The 12,964-nt window shown below is 32.1% G+C and overlaps 1 protein-coding gene across 2 annotated transcripts in view; it reads right to left on the reverse strand.

Annotated features, from left to right (window-relative positions):
- Window positions 1–584: 584 nt before the first annotated feature.
- LOC131595952 (rust resistance kinase Lr10-like) overlaps window positions 585–12,964 on the reverse strand; it is a 31,796-nt gene continuing 19,416 nt past the window's right edge. The window contains exon 4 of one of the 2 annotated variants that reach the window (XM_058868493.1): window positions 585–1,882. In XM_058868493.1, the coding sequence (XP_058724476.1) occupies window positions 810–1,882 (1,073 nt within the window). In that variant the 3' untranslated portion in view covers window positions 585–809. The remainder of the gene's footprint in view (window positions 1,883–12,964) is intronic. The other variant, XM_058868494.1, reaches the window with a different exon arrangement.

The following is a 12,964-nucleotide window of genomic DNA, read 5'->3' on the forward strand; positions in this document are numbered from 1 at the left end:
AATCAATACCTTTGGTGTATGCAAAGTTGTCATACTTATTGGCATTGTCCAACAATAGTATAATTTGTGGTTTTATGCTATTAGCTTGTATGTTGTGAGTTTATTTGCAATTTAATTTTCATTTATTTGTTTTTAGTAGAGTTTAATTTGTATTATTTCTAATAAGTATATGCTTTCAATTTGAATAAATAAATATTATTTTTTAAAGAGTATGATAAAAAGTCATATTAATGCTTATTTGATCGATATTGTAAATAATTTATTATTTTAATCAATTTGTTTATAAGAACACTTACAGAAAAATTTACATAGAATTTCAAAGAAGCAAAGGATCTATTCTAAGTGATTAAAGCTCAGTATGCCTTGGTAATTATCCACCCTCACCTCCACTATTTTGCATTTGATCATGGGATGAAGGATCAATCTTAGCTTTAAGCTCACTTAAGATCAAGTCAAAATTTTGTTCATTAATTTTCTATCAATATCTAGTGAGAATATATAATCTTTTAGCATATATGAGTTTTCACTACAAATCAAAAGCATTCTTGATCCATAACAAGATATCCATAGATATGTTTACAATAATTTCTATCATCATTACTAATAATTAAGAAGAGAAAATACTTATTTACTAAACATTCATGCATATATTGTATTACATCCCTTTAATATATATTTATCCAATCCTTAGAACCAACAAACTAGATACATATAAACATGTAATTGATTTGAAAACTAAATGAGATCAGGTTGGTTCCTTGGGATCACTTACTCTTGTATCATATGAAGTCCACGACCTGCCAATATTATCATCTGCAATGTTGATCTTGTAGGCAAAAGTAAGGCTTATTAGGAATTTGCATATCTTCATCTTCTTCTTCAAGCATCTCCATCACTTTAATCATAGAAGGACGGTCTTCAGGTTTTGTCTGTATACACCACAAAGCCACAATCATCATTTTCTTTGCCAATTTCATCTCTTGATCTGTGTCATTCTCAATTGTTACTTCCCTTCCATCATGTAACTGGTCATAAATCCAAAAAGGGAAATATATTTGGCTAGAGTGATCAGCCAATGCATTCAAGTTCTTTCTTCTACTTGCCATCTCCATTAACAACATTCCAAAGCTATAAACATCAGCTTTGTAAGATATTGTCCCAACATTTCTGTAGAATAGCTCGGGAGCCATGTATCCAATGGTTCCCCTTGCAGCAGTTAATGTCACAATACTTTTATCTGTAGAATAAAGTCTAGCTAATCCAAAATCAGAAACTTTTGGATTGAAATTTTCGTCGAGAAGTATGTTATGAGGCTTTATGTCAAAGTGTAGAATTTTCATATTGCATCCATTATGCAAGTAATCAATGCCTCTAGCCACTCCAAGAGAAATGAAATACAATTTTTCACAACTCAAGGAATGTCTCTCTTCAATATGAGAATGTATATATTTCTCAAGGGATCCATTTGGCATGAACTCGTATATAAGAGCACGTTTTGACCCATCCATACAAAAACCAATGAGTTGCACAACATTAACATGGTGAATCCTACCTATGGTAACAACTTCATTAACAAAATCTTGACCGTTAGACTTGGCATTATCTAATAATTTAACTGCTACAAGACGACCACTTCGAAGTTGTCCTTTAAAAACGGATCCATAACCTCCATTACCTAGTTTTGTCTTGAATTGCTGGGTTATCTTTTTTATATCTTTATAAGAATACCTAATAGGCATGATGTTGTTGTCACCTCGCAGAAAATCTTCAATTTTGTCATACATAGATAAATGTTTTCGTCGCCATTTGTAGATTAGTAATACAATGATGCATGGCATTCCAAAAACCATTTTAATACCGCCAAGAAAACAAATAATCATACCTGTAAAGAAAAGAAGTTTATAATCATAAAAAATAATCTTTAAAAAGGCATATATCGTTCATTAGATATTCCCAAAAATTTGAACGATTCCTTAAAAAAGGCATGATGCTTTAAATCAATATATTCCTTCTTTAAAGACACATAAGGCTTAAGGCTTTTGACCAAGGTGCCAATGACATAGAAGAACTGAGTTGGGATCTTCTCTCTACTCTCACTGAATTAGTTTTACCTTGATTCATTTGATGTTGACATGAGTATTAAGTGCAAGAAAAGATTCACCAACACTTTCAGCCAGGGTTTAAAATAACATTTGCGGTTACGTAAAGGCTTTCTAAATTTAATTATTAATCACAACATTTATAAATAATATTTTCTATATTAATTATTTCATATTATGATTTTGAAAATTCCACGTCCATACTAGTGTTTTAATGATGTTGTGACAAAATGAGCGTTTTGTCTCGGTTGTAACAATTTTTTATTATTGTTTTTTATCATAATTAAAACTAGTACTTTTACCTGTGCGATGCACATAACTGATTAGGAAGATATATTATATGTTTATAAATGTCAAAAAATAAATTATATTTCATATGTTATGAATATAAAAATTACAATTAATTAGTGAAATTGGAATTCTTGGAATTGGTAATTTGAAAAGAGTTAAAAAAATAAAAAGATTTGAATAATTAAATGCAACTATAAATTTTAATAAGAAGTTAGGAGGGAAACTTATTAAAGATTAGGAGGGAAACTTGTATTTTGTTTTAATATATTAAGGATAATGAATAATAGTATTGGCACCTCTCGATACCATTTTATTGTGGTATTTTTCATGGTAATAGGCAATTTTGTAAAACCTTGCTTCCAAATTACTTTAAAAACAAGGTTAAACAACTTTCCCTACTGAACATAACCATGATGATGTTACCTAGAAGGTTTTCCTTGAGAATATAGTGGACCCATGATGTTGATTCATGGGAGCCCCATATCATCATCAGTCTTTAATACTGAAGGTCTTTTTCTTGTTGAGGAGACACAACATTACAACTTTCATCAAGAATCAAGTATAACAAATGTCTTAGAAAAACATTCACATTCTAATGACATTCAAGACAAGTCAAATTCATGGAATATTTCCAACGCAAACAATGGTTGAAATGATCATGGTAATAAAGGTAAGAGACATGGGTTATGATGTTTTTTGTGTGAGTTAGAAGTTTCACATTTAATAGAAAAGTAAAAGTTGAACAACATACAAGTGAAACAAGTCATACACATATTGTTATAAGATTTTGGATAAAGATGTGGCATCATAAATTTCTTTAAATTTCTTTGTTAACCTACTTCTAAGTGCTCTTCTTATGGAAAGGACCCAACTCTTCTCAAATGGATCCAATCGAGTGTTGAGACTTCTCATATAAAAACAATGGTCCAACCATACAACCAAAAAAGAGCCTTTCAGGAACTTATATAGAAACAATGTTCCAACCTTTATCTAATATATAATTTGTAATGTCATCCTCATTGCTTATTTATTTAGTATATTTTTAAGTAAGAGATTCAAGTTTGCTACTAAGCCAAATATCAAATGACCATCCATATTTGAAAATACACTTAATACTTTAAGATTTTAGATAAATATGTCATGTCATGAATTTCTTTATTAACCTACTTCAAAGTTCTCTTATTATGCAAAATACCGCAACTCCTCCCAAATATATCCAATCCATTATTGAGACTTACCATAAGTCATTACTTGATAGGCTGTAGGTCATTCACTTTCAATTTTATTAGGTGTAGTGAAAGATAAAGCCATAATGCAACTTGAATATGGTATTGAACTCAGATTCACAATGCGATTGAAGGAATGATGGAAAATTTCTTGAATCTCGACGTACTCTCACTTTGGTCTGGCATTGAGAGGTGTACCTACAAACACTCTGACACATAAAAGTGACTACCATAGATGAGAGGCATTTTTAGTGTTAAAGTGTGTGTGGCCTCAGTGTTGGTAGGGATAAGCTTATATATCCTTAAAGTTATGGTATTTGGCTTGATTTACCCAAAAGTTTTATTGGGCCTTTATAGTGTCGGTCCAGACCAAAACGCTTTTATAAAAAAATTCTTTACATTGCTCATGCATTCTATTTTGCTGCAATCGAGGGGACCCATTGGGATACGGTTATATTGATAGTATCTATCCTTGAAAGATAGAGGCTTGAATCATGAATATTTATCAACAAACTTATCTATGTTTGGAAGTGGGTATGCATCTTTTGAGGTATACTCTATTTTTGTTTGAGTAGTTGACGCACATGCGCCACTTGTTGTTTTATATCCTCACTAGGACCATGTTGAAAGGTCATGTCGTGTACTTGCCCTCCTTGATAGGGTTACAGTAATTGTTTTAGACCTTAAGTTAGTGCATGTTTTTTGTACATGATGTTGCATGAGCTCCCTTAGTCCACTAACACACATTTGAAGTTCTGACATGCCTTCATCACTCTTATAAGGATGAGTAAGTGGTGGTTTCGGATGTTGTTAACTATTTCGATCTCATGTAACAACATTGAAGGTCTTTGTCTGGTAGTGAGTCTTACAGAGGCATCCCTTTGTGAGAGTGTTGTGAGCGCACTTGTCCATTAGATGTTTTGAATGATGTCAAAACTAGAAAAACTTTAGCATTTCTGTACATTTAACGATATCTCCGAGTCATCATGTGCACCTTAGCATTAGGGATCTTAGAATGCATCTAGATCAGGTTTGGAAAAAGTATCATGCATAAAAAATGATTTACATAGCATTAAAAATCAGTTGCAAGCTTTAAAAATAACATTTTATTCAAAACCCAAGTGTATGTGTCGACACATAACTTACATGGGTCAAAACAAGTACTGCAATATTAAAGCCTGTAGCTTTTGTTTTAATGTGTCGACACATACGTTTTTCAGGTCAACACATGTGTTGTAGTTTTAGAATTTGTTGCTTCTATTTGAATGTGTCGACATATGACCTGATACAAGTCGACGCATGAATCAATACAGGTCGACACATGACTTACATGTGTTGACACATGCTGTTGTTTTTTTATAAAAAAAATCATTCTTTTTCTCATTTTTAGGTTTCTTTTTTGGCTCCAACTTGCACCACTATAAATACACCAAACATGCATCTTTTTCAATTTGATGAAACTATAAACATGCTCATCATCTTCAACCTTGCATCTATGCATACACAAAAACAAATTATACATAATCATTCATTGTTTGGGTGTCATCTAGACTTGGTTGATAACTTTCAATTTAGGTTTGTTGTAACCTAAGGTTGAGTTTAGTATCATAGGGGATTTCATCGAAAAAACTCTGAAGATTTTTACTCCAAGGTCAAGGTGTTGATTTTGGGGTTTTTGACAAGAGTTACGCAATAAGATTCAATTGAATGAATAAATTTGAAGAACGGGTGGTTCTTGCAAAGGAGTAACATGAGACGTGAATCAATTGGTATTCTTGGGGGACAATAACTCGCAATTTGGATTCGACCGAGTGAAGACTTTGAAGAACGGTGGTTTCTTGCAAAGGAGTAGGGCAATACGGTGAATTGATTGGTGTTTGTTGGGTGACTTGATCAAACTCAGATCAAGAGAAGAGAAGTGCAAGGATCAACATCAAACATAGGGTTTGTAGGGGTGGATTGTTTGACATCTCTTATAAACAAATTTTTGCATAGTAAGATTATCTCAATTCAAAATTAGAATTTGGGAGAGACGTAGTTGTAACATCCCGATTTTTATTAATATTTTTATTAATTATATTAGTAATTATATTATTTGGTGTTTTTAATAATTACTTATTTATTTAGTTATTATGTGATATAATAATTATTTAAGTATTTAATTATGTGAGTGTTTGTGTTTTACTTAATTGAGTTATTAGAGAGATATAACTAAATGGGCATAAGTGATAGAAACATAATGGATGGATTGGTGGGTTAAGCCCAATTGACATAAGTGAGATAGTAAGAGAAGGTTAGGGTTTTAGAGGTTACTATTTTCATTTGGGGGAAAAGATAGGAAGAAGAGAAAAGAGGCAAAAGGGAAGAGAACAATGGTGGAAGAGAAAAGCTAGAAGAAACCCCATTTTCGCAGCAAGTTTCAGCATTGAGTCACCTTAGCAAAACGGATGTATCTCTCAATCCAACCGTTGGATCGTCGCATGGTTTTGACACAACGTTTCTGACTCATAGAGGTAAGTTCTGACCGGAGCGATTTTGATTTTGAGGGTTTTAAGTTCGTCTGATAAGCAGATTTCCGAACTGGTTTTTAGGTGTGCCTCCAAATTATGTTTGAAGGATTTATTTTGGAGAAAAGCTTAGAGCTATGGTGAAAGAGTCCATATTTGCCGAGGTAAGGGTGAGGTTCTTTCATGCTAAAGGGTTGTATGATAGTATGTTATGGTGGGTTTAATTCTATACTTTGATATTCATGTTCTTCTATGTTGCAATTTTAGATATTTGATGATTTGTTGGAATGTGATGATATAAATGTGATAAGTTGTGTGCAATTGATAATCTATGTGTATTAGAATGTTGTGTTTGTTGTGGGTAAACCATTGATAGTGAAATAATGAGTTTTGTTGTAGAATTGGAAAATAATGGAATAGAAATATAATAGTTGAATTGAAATTAATATAGTTTGATTATTAATTGGATAATTAAATTATTAGTTGAATTAACTCCATTAAGTCTGTGTGATTGGAATATACTTGGACTTGGACCAATTATTCGGTTTATTGGTAAATTACGGTATTTTGAGAAATTGACTGTAATTGTGTTTTGGTTGAATATTCAAGTTGAGAATAATATATTGTTATGAGTATGATGTTGTTTTGATAATTAACATTATTTCTAATTGATTTAGTTGATGATTGAAATTCGATTTGATTTACTTGATATATTGGCATATTGAGATTATTTTGAGAATTGACCAAAAATTATGATTTCGGTTTGGATGTCTTTGTTGCGAATAATATTGTGATTGCCAATATGATTATTATTGTGCACTGTTATGTGATTAACCTTATGGTATGAATCCTAACTAATTGTCGTTAGTTTAGTGAGTTATGATGATAATTGTGATGACTGTGTTAATATGTCAAATTGAGTAATTGTGCCGATGTGCCGAAACATGATGATAATTGTAATAATCTTGATGATATGCGAATTGTATATTTGTGACGATTTTGTGAATACGTGATGTTTTATATATTTGTGAGGATGATTTTGTGACTAAGTGAAGATGAAATATTATGGTGACGTGAATTACCTCGTATAAATGGTAATTGATTGTGATATAGGCTTATGCCTTATGACGATATGTGATTGTGATGAGTATGTTGTGTTGTCTTGTTTGTCGAGTCACATTTCATATGCATACTCTGTGACGGCCTGAATTGGCAAACTAGTGACGAAGGCTTATGCCTTGTGCCTCTGAATTGGGCAATTGGCGACGGGGGTTGAAGCTCCGATTGGTACTACATGCATATGCATAATTTGAGTCGCATTCGAGTTTGTATACCGAGTTGCATTCAATTCATTGTTATGATGTGTGGATGCATAGTTTGTGAAGTTGAATTCATTTGATATGGATTGGTGATGTGTTGTAGATATGATGTACGTGAATGAAACATATATGATGAGACTGTGAATATATATGTATTAATGATATATGTGTATAAGTTGGAATATATGAACCATGTTGTTGTTGTGATGCAAATTGCTTATATTGAGAAGTGGTGAATTGTGTATGATATTATCTTGCTATATCTATTATCATACTTTCCTTTATACTGTTTGATATCTCACCCCTTCTGTTGATGTTTCCCCTACCATAGGAAATGGGCAGGTACTCAAGTATAGCTGTGGAAGTTTGTAGCTTCATCGTGTCCGGTTGGTGTGTCGCTCTAATACGTAGCACTCGGGGGTTGTCTATATTGTTGTTTTTATGTTGTTCATGTTTTAGTTGTTGAGTTCCAAATTGGATAATGAGAAGTACTATGATGTTTGAAGTTGTTTTCGATTAAATAAGATGATTTTTTTATAAAGTCGAATGTTATGATTTCGGTGCATATTAAAATGAAGTTGGTTTGTCTAAGAGTTGTTATAAGTTGTTTTGTGCTTCTCTGAGATTAAAGTGTTATGTATCTGTTTATGAGTTGTTTATATGAAGTAAATGTGATATCCCAAATGCTTGTTGATAGTTTTTAAAATACTCTGATTTCTCGCATGATATTTTCGGGTAGAATTTGGGGTGTTACAGTAGTCGTAGCGAGGACGATCTGTGAACTTCCTAAATAACTCTGTGTCCTATCTCTTATATCTCTTTATCTCTTGCATTTAAATTTCCATTATCAAATTGTTAAACACATTGATTAAACGATTGATTCATAACGATTTTCCGATAATTGTTTTGAATATTATTGACTTTTTGATTGCCATACAATCAATTAGACTGCAAGAAGATTTTGATATCAACAAACTTAAAGGAAAATTTTGAAAAATCAATCGCATACCAAGTGTTCGATAATTTGACACTTTGAATTTTTGTGTTTAAATTGATTGGAAATTAGTTGCTTTGTGATCACATTAAAGTTGTTAAGTGAGAATTTGATTTATTAACTGATTGTATCATTGTTATTTCAAACAACGAGTTGTGCGCATATCTGAGGTTCCAATAACCGGTTCGATTTAAATGACTTTCAATCTAAATATGATACATCCGCTTGTCATAATTTAAATGTTTTCAAAACCTTTAAAATGTGATTTTTAAACTTGGGGATCTATTCACCCCCTCTAGATAGGTTGTCGTCGTCTAACAAGTGTTTTCTCAATGAAAAACAATTAGTTCTGTTAGAGTAGGTGAGTCTTTGTGTATGATGAATGACTATATTAAAGTTTGTGCCTTGTACTTGAGGAAGAAATTTATCGGTATATATTTCCAAATAGTACACATTTTCCCATTGATGCAAATTGTGGCGGAGATGTCGTCCCACTGGTCGAAGATTCCCAAGGGATGTTGGTGAGGGAGAAGATAAGGTACCTGTTATCATTCCTTCATCCCCGCCATCTTAAGGCGGCGCCTTCGGTTGGTTTAGATTGCACTCGAGCCAACAAAATTTGAGAGGTTATTTTGAAGATTTCTTCCACCAGAACACACCATCTAGGTTAGAGAAAAATGTCACCAAAAGAATTTCACATTGGCGACGCCAATGATATTGTATAGATTCGAGGTACTTACTTCTAGAGAGTTAGATTCATATTCAATGGTGTATTGAGTTTTCTGCTTGATGAGATTATGTCTCATTCACGCGTTTAAGGATAAGGGTATATGTAAATACTCCGACGCTCAGTGACTATCATAACTAGAAGACATTTTAGGTTAAAACTTTTAATAGTGTACCGTAAATATTGATAGTTCTAAACTTATATATAACATTGAAGTTGAGGTGTTGAGTTTGGGTTCCCCTAAAGTCATGTTGAAATAAAAGTCTTTTAGGAGTTTATATAACTCTTATGTTCCTACCTCTAACTAGCAGATACTTTGTAAGGTCATCCTCATTAATTAGTTCTTTGATATATTCTTGAATAAAATTATCATGAATGTCACTATATAAACTTGAGAAAACTTATACCTACCATAATTACAAAACAATACTTATAAACAACTCTTCTTTTAAGATATGTGTTCTTTTTTTTTATTGTCACCTATTAATTAATTAAAGTTTTTTAATAAATGAATCACTAAAAGTGCATATACCATTAATTAAATTCAAAATTATTTTTTATAGTTTCATAATAAAAATAAAAATAATATATTAATTTGAGTTTAATTAATATAAAATTATGTACATGCATGAGATAAATATATGATTAAATAAAAATAATTTTAATTTTAATATACTAATTTATATCAATAGAATGCCAATAAAAAAGAAAAAAAAAAACATACTAATTTAAGTCTAATATATATTAAGAAAAACATGTCACTGGATTGACGATCCAATATTTCACATTACTTTTAAATTGTGACATTTAATTTATTATTATTTTTAAATTTTAGTTATTGTGTTATTTTAATTACTAAAACATTAATAAATAGTTATATTATTTAATTACTAATACGTTAAAATACTATTTATGTTAAAATTGTAATAACTTTTTGTTAAAATTATATTATTTAATTTTTAAATTATATTTATTTAATTATATAATGTGTTCTATATTCTATATTTTTATTAAGTAATGTTTAACAAACCCATGCGGTTTTGTAAATAAATAAAAAAACAAACCCGTGGATGGTTGCTTAGTTCATATTAAGCGCAAAATGGTTATCCTTTTCCTATTATTTGGCATTGCAATTGAGATATCTTCATAAGTTAGTTCTTCTCTTAACATTTTCTCATTACTCATTGATTAGACATTCATATGTTTCTCTATCATCCATGTTTATTTTGTTCCCCTCCAAGTCATGGTCCAAGTTTAGTTTAACAATCTTTACTATCTCAAAACAGCCAAATCAGAAGCCTCTAACATCTCTAAAAGACTATAAATTTCGAAGCGGAAACACATTTTTTACATACAGAATTTGGATAGCAAAGGAAAAAAAAAAAAAATACTTAGTAAGCTTTTTTTAGAGTTGAAAGATCGATTTATACTATAAATCCAAAAAAATTCAATTAAAAAAAAATATAAAGCAAAGTGATTTTTTTTAGTGCGTGAGACACTTTTAGTGAAGAGAGAAAAAGAGAATAATAAAGGAAATAAGGATTATATTATTCACTTGAATTGTATAAATAAGGATACAACCTATGACTATTTATATACAATCCTAATTTGACTTGAGCTTACACAACTTGGATTATATTTGATACAGTATTATTATATTAGATTATATTTGATATTATATTAATAATATCAATCTCACTAATATCTCAACAAATCAAATAATATCTCAAAACACCCCCTATAATCCAAGTTGTCAAACAACTCTAGTCATAGTCGAACTGAACTATTCCTAATTTTTTTCTCAAATTCAGAAATCTGTCGATCTCCAATCTTTTGGTGAAAAGTCGGTCAACTGTGCTTCACTTGAGCAATGTCTAACTTCAAGTTCACCTCGATTCACCTTCTCCCTTAAGAAGTGAAATCTAGCTTCGATATGCTTACTCCTTCCATGCAGAACTGGATTCTTCGCCAGATTTATGGCGGACTTGTTGTCGATTTGCAACACAAACGGTTTCTTCACTTCGACTTCTATTTCTTCAAGTAAAGTTCTGATCTAAATTGTTTGACATGCAACATAGGATCCTGTTATATATTCAGCTTCACATGAAAACAATGTCACCACAGGTTGCTTCTTCGAACACCATGAGATTGGGGCACCAAATACTTGAAATAAATATCCAGTTATGCTTCTTCGATCTTCCTTATCTCCACACTAATCAGCATCTGGAAAAAAAATTACTATTGCTTCTTTTCCTTCAGATTTTGGTCGAAATAGTATTCTATAGTTTATTGATCCTTTCAAATATCTCAGGATTCTTCTTGCAGCCTTCATATGTGACACCCTTGGTTCACTCATATATCTGCTTACTAGTCCGACAGCGAAACCTATATCAGGTCGACTGTTGCACACATACCTTAGAGATCCAATAATTTTTTTGAACAAAGTTGCATCAACTTTGTCTTCCTCTCCATGCTTCTCAAACTTCACATTTGGTTCGACGGGTGAAGAGGCATGATTCGAATCTTCCATTCTGAATCTCTTGAGAATCTCTTTGATATACCTCCTTTGATGTAGCACCATACCTTGCTTCGACACTTGAAATTCCATACCTAGGAAATAAGACAATTTTCCCAAATCCGACATTTCAAATTCTTTCATCATCAGCTCTTTGAACTTCGACAAGTTCTACAGGCTATTTTCAGTTACTAACAAGTCATCAACATACAAGCAGATGATTGTTATATCTTGTGCTACCACCTGAACATAGACACCATACTCAGATTTGCATTTTACAAATCCCAATTTGACTAAGTATGAGTCGATCGTCTTGTTCCCTGCTCTAGGTGCCTGATTAAGGCTATAGAGCGTTTTGTGCAACTTATAACTTTATTCGCTTCCATTTGAATCACAAACCCTGGGGGTTGCGTGACATAGACCTCTTCGTCTAAAAGACCATTCATAAATGCTAATTTCACATCTAAATGAAATATCCACCAGCCTTGGTTGCATGCCAATGCTATCACTAGTCGAACAGTCTCCAATCTTGCTAATGGAACAAATACTTCATAATAATTGAGTCATTCTCTTTTAAGAAACCCTCGAGCTACTAGCCTTGTTATATATCTTGCTACCGACCCATCAGCATTGTGTTTCAATTTGAACACCCACTTCACATCGATAGCCTTTGTATATGCTGGCAATTCGACTAACTCTCATGTGTTGTTTCTTTCGATTGCCTGTAACTCTTCAATCATAGCTAACTTCCACTTATTAATCTTCAAGGCTTCGCTATAGTTGATCGGTTCAACACCTGCAAGTAAAGCAAAATGAACTAATTCTCCATCTGGTGTGACTTCATCATCACCCATCACTTCATAATCATGAAGTCTTGCTAGAAGAGTTCGAGTTCTTTGAGGTCTTTGGCTTGTATCAGCCACACCCTCTTCGACTTTGACTTTGTCAAGAATGTTGGCAACTGCTTCGACTTTGACTAGTTCTTTGACGATTACATCCACATCGACTTCAACTATGTCAAGAATGTTAACAATTGTTTCGACTTCGACTGGTTCTTCAAAGATTTCATCAACTTCAACATCATCAGTTATACCAAACTAGATCTTGTATTCGACATGGTTATTTGTGATTGCAGCCATAACCATCATACCTTCATAATCATCTGAATCTTGGTGTGCAAAGTTCGTTCCTTCATCTTTGCCTTTTATCAATCCATTATCTTTTCTGTACCAACAATGTTTGGATATGTGACCCCACTTTTCACAGTTATAGAACTGCACACCTTT

This window comes from Vicia villosa, linkage group LG4 (genome assembly GCF_029867415.1).
Source record: "Vicia villosa cultivar HV-30 ecotype Madison, WI linkage group LG4, Vvil1.0, whole genome shotgun sequence".
Classification (NCBI taxonomy): domain Eukaryota; kingdom Viridiplantae; phylum Streptophyta; class Magnoliopsida; order Fabales; family Fabaceae; genus Vicia; species Vicia villosa.